This window comes from the organism of the source record quoted next, unplaced genomic scaffold (assembly GCF_019419815.1).
Source record: "Pyrus x bretschneideri cultivar Hongxiangsu unplaced genomic scaffold, Pyrus_bretschneideri_v1 Contig10, whole genome shotgun sequence".
NCBI classification, from domain to species: Eukaryota; Viridiplantae; Streptophyta; class Magnoliopsida; order Rosales; family Rosaceae; genus Pyrus; species Pyrus x bretschneideri.
Window position 1 is genome coordinate 5,841,126 of NW_025999391.1, and position 14,235 is coordinate 5,855,360.

The 14,235-nt window shown below is 38.0% G+C and overlaps 2 protein-coding genes across 2 annotated transcripts; one reads left to right on the top strand and one right to left on the bottom strand.

Annotated features, from left to right (window-relative positions):
* Window positions 1-3,548: 3,548 nt before the first annotated feature.
* Window positions 3,549-6,335, top strand: LOC108865627. The gene is made up of 4 exons (XM_048591277.1): window positions 3,549-3,911; window positions 4,503-4,736; window positions 5,128-5,229; window positions 5,575-6,335. The coding sequence occupies exons 1-4, from the start codon at window positions 3,549-3,551 to the stop codon at window positions 6,205-6,207; spliced, it is 1,332 nt and encodes a 443-aa protein (XP_048447234.1). The 3' UTR covers window positions 6,208-6,335.
* A 6,525-nt stretch (window positions 6,336-12,860) lies between these two features.
* On the bottom strand, window positions 12,861-13,776 carry LOC125480423 (uncharacterized mitochondrial protein AtMg00810-like). The gene is made up of 2 exons (XM_048591282.1): window positions 13,630-13,776; window positions 12,861-13,226 (listed from the first exon to the last, which is right to left on the bottom strand). The coding sequence occupies exons 1-2, from the start codon at window positions 13,774-13,776 to the stop codon at window positions 12,861-12,863; spliced, it is 513 nt and encodes a 170-aa protein (XP_048447239.1).
* Window positions 13,777-14,235: the final 459 nt, after the last annotated feature.

Consider the following 14,235-nt stretch of genomic DNA (forward strand, 5'->3'; position numbering starts at 1 on the left):
CAACGATTTGTATTCTGAGATTGATCGTATGTTCAAGCAAGGTTGTTAACTGATTCCAGCGTTGATGTGCTCTCAATCTCTCTGTCCAGAGATTTTTTTTTTGTTTCACAGGTTATTTAATGATTCTTTAGTGTTACTGTGCTGCAAGCTAAATTGTATGACATGTTTCTTATGTTCATGCAGAGGTATATGCTGCCGGAGAGAAGAATGGAATATATATACCATGAGATCGTTATGTTAGTGAAGAAGCAGAGAAGAAGGTCTTATTCTTGTCATTTAAATGAATTATGGACTGCTTTTCCTACATTCACAATTGACTGGTTATTAACTTCATTAACTCTTTATTTACTGTATGCAATGGCTGAAAAGATAGAGCGGATTGAACTTTATTATGATTCAAAAGACAAGGTATCTCCGTCAAGATTTCATTCCTTTCGTTTTGAATAATATTGACTACAAGGTGGGAACTAATATAAACGTTACGTTGGCCTAAGAGCAGCAATTGCTGGAGCTTCAGGAACTTTACAGTTGTCAACAACTTTTGGTTGTACAATTGAATGATAAACTTGGAAAAACTGAGGTAATACATTTGTAATATGGACTTACAGAGTCTCATTTTGTTCATTCTGCTCTTGTTCTGAGATAATTAAACACTTTATATTCAGATAATGCTTGAGGAAACTGGACATGAACTATATAATCTTGACGACAAGCGTTGACAAGCAAATGCGACCATGAAAGAGAAGGAATTTCTGATAGTCAATCTCCTCCAATTGGGTGAGCAAAGTTGGCTGCTAAAACAAATTGTCGTGCCACCATCTGCATTTTTAGACCATAGATAGATTCTCTCCATTTCATCTTACTTTAAAGTTATACAGTCGACATTCGGGATTATTCTACACTAGTTCATGTTTATATTTATGCATATATTAATTTAAAGCTGGAAGGTACATTTAAATGCCCTTTTCTTACTATTATTCCATTGTTAACTTTAGAGAAATCACTCGTTGGGCGTGCATTTGAGCTAATTAGAGCAGAGCTAGAGAATGCTGCATCAGATCTCCCTCACAACTTCGGGTTATTTATGATTATGACCATGGATGGTTTTGTAGAGTGGAATGACAAAATTGAAGATGAAAACCGGATACTAGTCAAGAAATTTCAGTCCACATTAACTCAGCACCTTGAAGTCTTGCATAACATTGTGGCATTTGCAGTGACACAACAGGAGCAGCAATTAAAATATATGGAAGAGGACATGCAGTCCTTTGTATCAACGATGGCGGAGGTAAGGTCTAGATAAGAAGATGATTGTCTTTGCATGCATTCCTGAGATTGAATTGTCAGTCTATATACAACTTCATTATTAATTTGGCTTAATTTTGAAAGCTATTGAAGAACTACGAGGAAGATTAGGAAAGCTTAAAAACATGTTTGGTTCTACTATTAAAGCTCTACATGGTATAGCTGGGGATCTTGAAGGAAATTCGCAACCAACGTTTTCTCCTCTAAACTTTGAAGTTTCTAACCATTCATCTGCTCTGGAAGATGTAAGCATTACTTCACTATATATTTTGTCTTCAGATTTCTTTGTTTTTCTGTCATGCTATTTAATGAGCGCAACTGTAGCTGAATACGTATAAATCAAACTACTACACATTATTATAATTGCAAAATACATAGAGTAGTCATACATGATATTGATTCCAGAAACCATCCATACAGAAACAAAAATAACATAACGGTCTATATAGTTACCAACTGCATAGGTTCATAAGATAAACATCCATATCTTGTACGGAGGTACAATCTGAGTATGAATGTTTACATAGAGCAAAAGACTAGAGATTTGTTTTGTAAAGGTTGATATCTTGCATTGCACTAGACATACGTGAATACTAATAGCATAATATAACATCCATTCCCAAACAGGTTCAACTCTTCTTACCATAAGCATCATCGGATGGTGATTTTGCATTCTGCATATCTTTGGGGATGACTTCCTGTTTTGCTTGACCTGTAGCACGATTCATCCAATCACAATGTTCTTGACCACCTACATATTCGCACGCAGCACACTCCTTAACTGCCTTGTACCTTTTTTGAGGATGACGAGTCCTCGCAGTACTGGTACAATCAGAATCAGAATCGAAATGTACAGCATTGCAAATCTCAATAGGATCAAAGCGGTATGAATCACCCGGGAAAAAAGATGATATTATTTTCACTGTGTCACCACTGATGGAAGGTTGCTTTCCACTACTCATTAATTTGTCAATATCACCATTGATGCAAGGATGTTTTCCACTGCTACCATGCTTCATGTAGCCGATTTCGTTGGACCAGGGAGGAATCACATTCACACCGAAACCTGGAAGATCAGATGGAAAGTGCTCATCTTTCAAGATCACATTTTTCGCTGCCTCATCATAACGAGGACAATAAATATTGATCAAGGGATTGGGTGATTGAGGAGGGTAAACAGGCATGTTAGAGCCATGCGAGAAGTCGTTCCATTCACCCGAAGCAGTAGTTGTCTTTGCAGGGGATTTGAACTGCTGGTTAGCACCTGAATCCAGTGTGGGGTTTTGGTCGTACTCGAATTGAATGTGAAAGTTAGCTTCTAGGTAACGCCAAAAATCAGGATCTTCATGATTGGCAGTGAGCACAGGGACAAGGTTTTCTTGGGTGGGAACTGGGGTTGCAATGTTATTGGTTGGGGCACGCATCGTGGGACTAAGCACTTCATGATCCACTGTAGGAAAAAGGTCTTCACTTCTGTTACAAAATAGCTGTCTGCGAGCATTTGGGAATAAAGGCGACATTGGTGATTAGGTGTAAATTTCAGACGAAGTTGAAACTGCTGTACGTCCAAAAACCTCTTCAAGGTTGATATTTATAATTGAGATTAGAATGGAGGGCAGGGCACTTAATTGTAAGTTCACACCCACTTAGTGGATTAACATTTAATTAGGGTGTGGAAAATTAATAGTTCCGGGATTCTTCTTACAAAAGCACTCAAATTTGACCACACAATGCATATGCCAATCTCATCAACCATCTGCCACCTCACAGACTGATCAATTATTTAATGGGTTGCCAATTATTTTATTTGGTAATAGCAACACCTGGCCATTTTTTGTGGCTACCTGCTGACCTCCATAAGTGTGTATGAATTAAATAATTGTTTTCCTAGGGATTACTGGGCGGGAGGATTTCCCGCTCAAGTTAAGTATCTGCCAAATTTTCAATTTGCTGCTCTCAAATAGGAAACGTGTGTGGATTCATTTAATTAACTTTATTCACTTTAGCTGTTTAGATGCATCAAGTTATCAACTCAAAGAAGAAATTATCTTCAGGCACAGAGGTTACATTAAAGCCATTGCAGCAGGTATCTACCACTCTTCTCTTCTTACTAGGAAATTAATTGAGGTGTTAAATTGAAATGCTTTTGTTTACAAATGTTAATTAAACACTCTTGTGTTGTGTTTACATGAAAAGTTATTACGAAGGTGCTGTGGGTCAGCAAGAATAACTCAGTTGCATCAATGTCGATTGACGAAGGCATCGAAACTCAACCATTGGCATTCAACCTGATGGAACATGACCACATACAGCAATTCACAATTCCAAATAATGTCGAAGGCATCGTGGATGAACGTCAACGTATAACCCGTTCAGTGCAGGCGAGTAGGGGAATAAATAGGCCACGATGGGCACCAAATGGTACAAAGGAGCTGATGAAATTTAATGAGCAAGGGCAGCCGGTAGAGCCTCCTCATACCGTTGCTAGATTTTCTAGGTTCTTAGGAATGCTAGCTCAAGAAGCATCATATTTTCCAATTAATGTAGTTGATTGGAGGCATTTCTACAGGGCTTCAAACATGGATCGTGCTTGGCAGAGGATTAAGGTAAATCAACAGTAAAGGCATTAATGGTTGGTTGGTTTTCCTATATATATAGCTAGTTATTTCATTGCTTTTTAGTTGTAACCCTGGAAAAAAAAAAACCACATAATGGCATCACATGGCCTATTATTGACTTACTCAACAAGCAGGGTTGAAGCCTTAGGCTTTTAATTATGATTAATGCATTCGAAACCTACTTTGACCTGAACTGCTGTTATCCATACACAAGTTTAACAAATAATTGGCCATGTCAATTATTTTGCAGTTGGTGACTTAGAAAGTAGCAGTACAATAAATTGGGGTTCATTGTGATATATTTGAAATGAGATGCACCAATTATGTCGTAAGAGGCTCCATAGACAATTACAATAGGGTCTATAGCACATTATACACCACTAAAAGGCAGCATCTATGCAGATTGGTGATGCGCAATGAGGCTTCTTTTAACTTTGTCTGTTGTAAATTTAATTTGTACGATTACACAAATATTTGAAACCTACTGGATGGGTATTACGGGTTCACTATACAAATTCATAATTCATGTATTAAATGATGGTGCATAATTAACAACATCATGTATATGTACATGGGCAGGGGACTCTTGATTGGACAGATGGTATAACACTCGAATTGGAGCCCAAAATTCGGCGGGTTTGTGAGAAGAAGTTGAATGATAGATGGAAGGATTACAAGGCAAACCTGAAGAAGGCATACTATACGCCATGCCTGCACTCACCGTTAGCGGAGAGGTTCCATTGTCATGATGGCCGTGTCAACCAAGGCCAATGGAAATTGTTAGTACAACTATGGGACACTGTAGATGCTCAGGTAGTACACACAATGATCAAAGTTCTTCCTTTTTTATGCACCATATATGCTTTCTTTAGTTATGACATAATGTGGATGATAAATGTATGGATTGTATGTATTGGAAATTAGGATGAATTTCCTTTCACATAGCCCTAATAATGCATGCTAAACTTGGCATCTGTAGAAGCGTGCTACATCATGTAGAAAGAACAGGAAAGCGCTACAAATAAATCACACGACTGGAACCAAGTCTTTTGCGCAATTCAGACACGAACATGTAAGGCTCTGCCGTGAGTTCTGTGTTATGGTAACTTAACTACATGTTAGTGCACATGGAATGAAGGTGCCGGTCGAAAACAATGTTATGAAATTACTCGTCAATTAGTTGTTTGACAATTTCTGTTAACAGGAACAAGCGAATGGAAGCAAACCAGACCGCATCACATTCTTTACGCTAACACATACTCGGAAGAATGGGGAACCAGTGGATGCTCGATCAGCTGCAATAATTGTAAGTATGCCATCAATTACCGGCTGCTACAATTTATCTGTAGGTGAGATATATAAAAGGTTTGTGGAATGTGAACAATCAGGCGTATTAGATTATGTGCTATTTAATGTCAGTGAAACAAAGAGCATAAGGCAACAGCAGCTTGCATTAGTGAATACAGTGAAGTAATGAAAGATTCTGATGCATATGAGTTTATTGGTAGGCACTGTAGTCTGAAGAACAGAACAATAACTAATAGTACTAGTTTTTTTGAGAAACATGGTTGGAATATCTTTGATTTAGAAGGCTTTCAAATGTATATACAGTGCAAATACATTGGTAATTAATTTTGGAAACAACTTGCAGGATGAATTCAATACAAACCTGAAGTTGTACGAGGATAGGAATGAGATCATAACTGATGAGGTTCGGCATATTGTGTACGCTAATGTATTGGGGCCTGAGAGAGACAACCGTGTAAGAGGGTTTGGGACAGGGGTTGTGTGGTCTGATGTGCCAGGTATTATAACTGAGAAAAGGGGAATTTGTAGAGAGGTTGAAGCAATTAAAGCATCGTATGAGGAGCAAAGAAAAGCTGCTAACTTTGAAATTGAGAAACTTAAGATGGAGGCAAGTGAGAGAGAAGAAAGGCAAAGGATTGAGGCAGCAAATGTGGTTGCACAATTGAGGAAAGAATATGCCGAGTCAATGGTGGCACACAATAGACAGGTGGAATTGGAAGTGGAGAATATGAAGCGTGAAATGAGGGCTGAAATTATGTTCGCGCTGAAGAGGGCTGCTGATAGAGGCATGGTGGAACCAAATCACATTGATGTGCCTCAAGTTTGTGTCAATAGAATTGAACAAGGGAATGGTATGGAGATCCAAGCAAGTGGAGAAGTTGAAGATGAGGGTTTTGTTGTGGTACAGAATAATGGCACAGATGATGAGCTTGGGTATCGTCCATGCATGGTGAATGTCACTGGCTTCAGTAAGTGATAAGCTAACTGTGATACGTTTTTGTGAATTTTGCTTCATGTATATATACAAATGCCATAGGGAAGGCATAGATCCAAGTGGGTGGAGTTGTTTGTTCAGTTTGTTGTTGGTGGATGTGCATAGGTACATAGGTGAAACAAAATGTAATGTCATCATCCTTGGGTACTTGGATGTGTTGGACAACAGACTTGAATGTAATATGGTGTCTTTAATAGAGACAAACCTTGTTATTGATAAATGTATGGGGATATAAAGTGTGGTTGGTTGTCAATGTGAATCCTTTTGAAAATTTAAATTTCTTGCCAATTCTATATTAAGAAGCTGAGTTTTAATAGAGTACATAGCTATTACTAAAATGCATGTAATACAATTCCAACCTACCGGACATTTGGAATGCTATAGATTCACACCAGTGTTGGTGCCTAACTTTAAAAGCCACTAATCCTAATAGAGACACATAGGATTGGTGGGTGTATGAGTATAAAAGCCACCAATGTTAGTCTCAAACCTAGCCACTAATAAGAGAGACAATGACATGCTTTGAAATTTAGAAATAATTATAAAATATAAAAATGTTGTACTATTCACATACCCACCAATGTAATATTGGTAGCTATTGTAACAATAGAGTCCTCTACATAGGCCACACTCTCTAGTTTAGTGGGTGCTTAGTGGCCATACAGGTTTGCCACCAATATGAGTGGCAACACTTGACAATAGCCACCGAATGAAAAGAGTGGCTTATAGCCAAATTTCTAGTAGTGTTATTGGATCCTTAGCAATTCATGCGAAGATTGGTTATTGAGGATCTCTAGAAAGTCCGTTTTATGAAATTTTTGAGAGATAAAAAAGGATGCTTTATTTATCACCAAGTAAATATGAATACTACATGGTAGCGACATGAAATTCTTTGGCATTGAATCGAGGTATTCAGGAAGAACAAGTTGTTCCAGCTTGATACCGTCAAGAATTCCTGACTATTGAATGGGAACAGGTTCATCTTCGAAGTATTTTTCCCTTCCAATATTTTTCTATTAGAGCTTCCTTAATTCCTTTTATTGAGCATAATGATGCGAATTGGGCTTTAATGAGTTCTAATATGCAACGTCAAGCAGTTTCGTTTTCTCGGTCTGAAAAGTGCATTGTTGGAACTGGATTGGAATACCAAGTGGCTTTAGATTCCGGAGTTACTACTATAGCCGAACATGAGAGAAATGTCATTTATACCAATACTGACAAGATCATTTTATTGGGAAATGAGGCTACTCTAAACATTCCATTAGTTATATATCAACGCTCCACACCCTTCCCCTCCAGCCCTCGCCCCCCAAAAAACCCACTCCACCCCACCCAATAGGCTGGCCCAAAGTGGAGGGCAGCTTTGAGCCCAGCACATAATGGACTGAGCAAGAAACCGGGTTGTATGACGTATAGTTGACGTCAGCCACGTGAAACCCTTTTTTTGAGCTAGGCGCGTGGAAAATACGCGCACGTGGGCATGAGTTGCTGACAACGTCGCAAAGGTGGGGCCCATCGTGCATGCGCATTATGGGATTATGGCGTGGGGATACGTGCTGCCTCAATGTCTGTTGGATTTCCAATGCTAAAAAAATTTGAAATTCAAAATTAACGGCTACTGACGTAGCACAATCTGGACCGTTCGATTTTCAGATCAACGGTCCAGATTTTTCGGCCATAAAAATTTTAAAAATAAATAAATAAATAAAATGTCAAAATTTAATAATATTTTTTTATAAATAAAGAAAATGTCATAGATTAAAAATCAAATTATTATTTGTTATTATTTTATAATAAAATATTAATAATATTTTAAAAAAAATTGACTAAGCTATTTAGTTTTAGGAGTGGAGATGCACTTGGCTAATTACTGTTCATTAGGGTCAATTACTATTCATTTGGGTGAGCCAATTCATTTTTTAGGGGTGAAGTTGCTCTAATGAGGATACCAGAACCTAATGGTGTATAGATTTTGTTCAAATTTAAACTGCATTTCTTCTTCTAGTTATGTAGTATAACAAATGGCTAATAGGCCTAAAAGACCTTACCGTGTTCTCGGCATGGCGGGCATTCTAAATCTCAATGCCTAAATGACAAATGGTAGTCATGCCGTAACTTGACTAGGCATTGATTATAATTAAAGATTGGCTTTTTAGCCAAAATGTTCCCTGAGATTTGCATAACTCCTCACTTTAGTCTTTGAGATTTGAAATCAATATAATTGGTCCCCGAGTTTGTCCACACTCAATCATTTTGATCATTCCACAAAAATCTCCATAAAATAAAAATAAAATGATAAAAATACCCTCAATTTTTGTTAAATCATTTTGGCTATTGTTTATTGTATTGAGGGTCATTTTGTCATTTTGATCCTTATTTAACATAATTTTTCACCAAATGACCAAAATGATTGATGGTGGACAATCTCAGGGACCACTTCTATTGATTTCAAATCTCAAAGACCAAAGTGAAGAGTTAGGCAAACCTCAAGGACCATTTTAGTTAAAAAGCCTTAAAAATTAGGACTTGATCTTTCACTTTTCACTTAATGAGAATACAATAACCTAATGGCAGATAGATTTCGTTCAAATTTAAACTAGATTTCATTTTCTAATTTTGTTGTGGTAACAAATGGCTAACATGAGTAAATGACCTTACTGTGTTCTCGGCATGGTGGACATTTTAAATCTCACTACCTAAATGACAAATGGTAGTCATGCCGTAAATTGAGTGGGCATTGATTATAATTAAAGATTCGTTCGTCGGTCTTTCACTTTCCACTTAATGAGGATACCATAACCTAATGGAGTAAAGATCTTCTTCAAATTTAAACTGAATTTCTTCTTCTAATTCTGTAGTGATAACAAATGGCTAACATGCCTAAAAGACATTTTCGTGTTCTCGGCTTGGTGAACATTAAATTGCACTGCCTAGATGACCAGCAGTAGTCATGTTATATCTTAACGTTTCATTGATTATAATTAAAGCTTAGCGTCAATCTTTCTTTTCACTTAATGAGGATACCATAAAAGTAGTAACACATTGGGCTTGTTTTTGAGAAAAAAAATATGATATTCATTAATGATAGAAATATGAGGATAGGGTGCATACAATGGGCCTCGATAAAACCTTGTCACGAACTTCAACCCAATCGAAAGGAAAAAAAGTGTCTCGCACCAAACAAATTAGGAAATATTATCCTCAAAGAGAAGATCCACAATTACATCAGGAGGTTCTTCAAACCAAAGAATAGGATTATCACAACTAAAACTCATTCGTGCTAATTTATGCGCCACTTTATTCGTCTCTCTACCGCCAAAACTAACTTTCCATTGGGGCAATGCCTGAATCATTTAGAATATTTTTGAACGACGAGTGATCCTGTTGACTATCTAGTTGAAGAGCTGCCATCACAAGTAACGCATCCCCTTCGAAAACCAAGGCCTGTGAATGCTTCTCCTTAACCAACCAAGCAGCATCCCTAGCTGCCATAGTCTCGGCTAGCAGAGGGGAAGAAATAACATTTTGCCAAGGCCGCCACAAAATCACCCCTATTGTTCCGAATCACCACCCCAACCGTGACCAATACTTTTATTTTCATCCTAAGCCGCATCAAAATTACACTTGTACCATCCTTCTCTCGGCTTCTTCCATTTTTTAGAAACTTTACAGCTATGTTTTTCATTTGTCCCATGCTAGTGTTGGAATTCTTTCATCCAACTAATTGCCCGACAAATTAGTTCCATTAGTTCGAGTTCCTTTCTTTCCACATACTCCAAAGAAGAATAAGGAATAAATCGAAACTATCTCTGGACAACTCACCTGCAAGTTTAGCTATCCAATCCATCATACTCTCCATTGAGTTTGTCCGGCTTCGTAGCCTTAACGGACAAGACAACCACACCGACGTTGCTCTCAGACAATTTCCTATCAAATCCACCAAAGTTTCATTTTCTCCATTACAAAACATGCACACATCATCCATGGTGATTTTCTTTTTTCTCAGGTTATTACAGGTTGGTAAAGCATTCCAACAAATCCGCCAAACACAAATCTTCACTTTCTCAGGTACTCGAGCCCTCCACAAGGCCTTTCATAGAAAATTAATTTATACGGTAATTGAGGATCCGCTACTTACTTAACCATGCACATCACCCATGAATCTTGAAAGATAATATGCACTCTTGGTTGTAAATTTTCCATTCAGCTCTGCATTCTAAATCAACTGGTTTGGTGGTTTCCGTGTACTAAGGGGAATACTTTGAATCAAGTAAGCTTCATGTTCCCAAAATAACTCATTTATAATGTCCAAATTCCAACTAACGCCCTCTTCTTGTGAGATCAACTTAGACATCGTGTCTGACCGATCCATCCCTACCGGTATAGGACTGAGCGCTTTGAAGAAACTTTTCCTCGGTAACTAACTATCCCCCTATATTTTAGTAGATGCTTCATCTCCCACTCTCCATCAAGCTCCAGCCCTAATTACTTTGCGAGCTTTCACTATACTTCTTCAACCATAAGATGAATTTGCTTTCACCGATGCCTAAAGAAAATCAATTTGTGGATAATACTTGGCTTTAAAAATTTGGGATGCCAGAGAGGATTGTTCATGGATCAACCACCACCCTTGCTTTGCCAAGCAAGCTAGATTAAAGGCATAGATATCCTTAAAGCCAATACCACCCTCTCCCTTTGGTTTACATAAATTTTTTCACTGAATCTAATGTATCCATCGCTTCCCTTGTTCCTTTCCCCACCAAAATTGTGCCACCATTTGATTCAACTCATCGCAAAAAGTTTTTGGTAGCAAGAAGGTTGGGCTACGGTTTTTATTAATATCACATTGGCCTTGTTGAAATTGAAATTATATTTCATCTTTTACTTTTGTAATGATATCAAATGACTAACATGCCTAAAAGACCTTGTCGTGTTCTCTGCATGGTGGGCCTTTTAAACCGCATTGCTCATATGACAAATCAAGAGCATGTCGAGCTAGGATACAAAGTTTGTGGGGGAGGGGGAATGTCAAATCCTGGCCCGGGCCACCACCACATCCCAAGCTTGACTTCATCGTAGCACGATATTGTCCACTTTGGGCCCCCAACACGCCCTCATGGTTTTGTTTCTAGAAACTCACATGAGAACTTCCCAGTAGGTCACCCATCCTGGGATTGCTCTCGCATGAACTCGCTTAACTTCGGAGTTCCATTGAACTCCGAAGCCAGTGAACTCACAAAAGGCCTCGTGCTAGGTAGAGATGGAAATATACATATAAGGCATAGAGGATCCACTCCCTTAGGCGATGTGGAAAGTTACAATCCACCCCCTTTAGGGGCCCGACGTCTTCGTCGGCACACTTAGCTAGAGATTGGCTCTGATACTAAATTGTCACATCCTGGCCCGAGCCCCCACCACATCCCGGGCTCGACTCCACCGTAGCACGATGTTGTCCACTTTGGGCCCCCAACACGCCCTCATGGTTTTATTTCTGGGAACTCACACGAGAACTTCTCAGTGGGTCACCCATCCTGGGATTGCTCACGCGCAAACTCGCTTAACTTCGGAGCTCCAATGAACTCCAAAGCCAGTGAGCTCCCAAAAGGCTTCATGCTAGGTAGAGATGGAAATATACATATAAGGCATATATAATCCACTTCCCTGAGCAATGTGGGATGTTATAGAGGAGGAGGGGGATGAGAGATTATTTAACTTCCACAATATTCAACCAAATAAAAGAGGTAATGCTAGGTAGACCAAATTTTTAAATCAAATTTACAAATCAAATGATGTATTACCAATAGAAAATAACATGTTAATCAATACTTAAGTAATAATCCAATCATCAACAACCACATCATTCTGTTACAAAATTTAATTTAACATTTTGGTCCCCCTAGTATTACCCAAATAAAAATATGAAAAATCTATTATTTGTCAGTTGTAACCTTTTATTTTATTTTATTATTATTTTTTTGTCAAACGATAAATTTGTTAAATTAGGAAGCCAACGGAGTTTGAACGAACGCCACGGTGCAAGGACAATACTTCTTTCCACCACTGTGATAGAGAGCCACTTGAACTTGCAGTAACCTATTTTTTCATTGAATAACTTGTTTATTATAATTTGCAAAGGAATAATGTATAAATGGGCTAAATTTGGAAAGAAAGTCAAAGGTTATTAACCACCCAGAATTTAATGGGGGCCAATTAGCTTAAAATGGGGCAAATTTCTATCAGGATTTGCATGATATTGTATGAAGTGGTAGAAGATTAGGAAGCTTGGGGGGCCATAACCGTTGGGGATTTAAATGTCATTATGTGACAAATGGTAGTGTAGAAATATGACTCTTTGTGTTGATGTGTGAAAATATAACAATATATAGGGTTATATTTATCCTTGTTTAGATAGGAATTCTACATTAAATACAATTGGAAATTACATTCCTATAACACATATTACGATTACTGATATGATTTCAGATTAATTACATCTAGTCTAACACACACCTTCTTCCCCCTCCCCGCACAACTTTTTCACAAACAACATGATAATCAAGTTATATCTGACGTGTGAGGGCATAATAAACTGGGTTAGTAGCGCGATATGTTATTCTCAAATAATCGTAATGCAGTCAAATAGGAGTGGACAAGCGAATCCAAATGGTTTCAGCACACTCATGAGTAAGAGAGCGATACTCACACTCATAAATAGTGGGTTGCTTTTCAGAGAACCAGGATATAAGATTAGAACCCAGATAAATAAGATAGCCAGTAGTGGGGCGTCTAGTATCCTGATAACTCGCCCAATCAACATCAGAATAAGTAGATAGAGCAGCAAAAGTAGTTTGAGGATGCAAATGAATATCGAAGTCTAAAGTAACTTTAACACAATAGAGAATCCACGTAGCAGCTATCATGTGAGTAGTACGAGGAGAAGTCATATACTGAGCAACAATGTTGACAGTGAAGGAAATTTCAGGATGAGTGAAAGTAAGATACTACAGATAGCCAACCAACTCACAAAAGTAGTGGCAAAAGTGAGCAGAAAGTCATTTGTAGCAGTGAAAGCAACCTTGGTAGCAAGAGGGGTCAAGGCTGACTTATGAGAAACCATATAAAATTTCGTAAGAAAGATCTAAGCATAATTAAGTTGATGAACACGTAGGCCAATGGAGTCACAAGTAACCTCTAACCCCATAAAATATGAGGGGCCTAAATATTTAATGTTGAATTGCTTGCCATGAAGATCAACAAATTGAGTAACAAGATCTAGAGAGTTATTAGTGACGACAATATCATCCTCATAAATGAGCAAATATATAATGTGAGTGAGACATTGAAATATAGAAAGAGATGAGTTAGTGTAACTCTAAGTAAATCTAATGGACAAGAGGAAATAACTGATCTAGTTGAACCAACACGGGAGCCTGTTTGAGACCATGAGAGATTTGGGAAGGTGGTTGACATGATAAGGACGAGCATGGTCAACAAAGCCAGGGGCTGAGAAATGTAGACATCTTCCTGAAGCAACCCTATGAAGAAATGCATTTTTGACTTCCAACTAACGTAACGACAAATCCCGAGAAATAGCCAAATTGAGGTAACCGTGCAAATAATAGTAGGTTTAACAACAGAGCTAAATTTCTCACCATAGTCAATACTTGGCTGTTGATGAAATTGTTTGGCCACAAGATGAGCTTTATACCTTTCAATAGAGCCATCAAGATTAGGCTTAACACGAAAAACCTATTTGCAGCCAATGGTGTTCAGACTTGGATGAGCAAGCATAAGAGACCATGTCTAAGATGTGGGAGAATGTAAGAATATTTGAATATTCTATGGTGACCCATATGAAATAGTCCATGTGTGATATATTCGATTTAATGAATATTGTTTCGGAAGCAATCATATTGGTCAAACAATGATAATTGGTTTCCTATCTTATGACCGTGATGAGTGGTAATTGAATATATATATATATATATCCATCCATCCAATATCCCTTGA

Excerpts from the sequence above, each read along its gene's own strand:
- LOC108865627 (XM_048591277.1), top strand. The coding sequence starts at position 3,549 with ATGTCGATTGACGAAGGCATCGAAACTCAACCATTGGCATTCAACCTG. Across the intron at positions 3,912-4,502 it reads GTGCTTGGCAGAGGATTAAG|GGGACTCTTGATTGGACAGA; the intron begins GTAAATCAACAG and ends GTACATGGGCAG. Across the intron at positions 4,737-5,127 it reads GGGACACTGTAGATGCTCAG|GAACAAGCGAATGGAAGCAA; the intron begins GTAGTACACACA and ends TTCTGTTAACAG.
- LOC125480423 (XM_048591282.1), bottom strand. The coding sequence starts at position 13,776 with ATGCATTTCTTCATAGGGTTGCTTCAGGAAGATGTCTACATTTCTCAG. Across the intron at positions 13,227-13,629 it reads GTGTTGGTTCAACTAGATCA|TATCTTACTTTCACTCATCC; the intron begins GTTATTTCCTCT and ends GGCTATCTGTAG.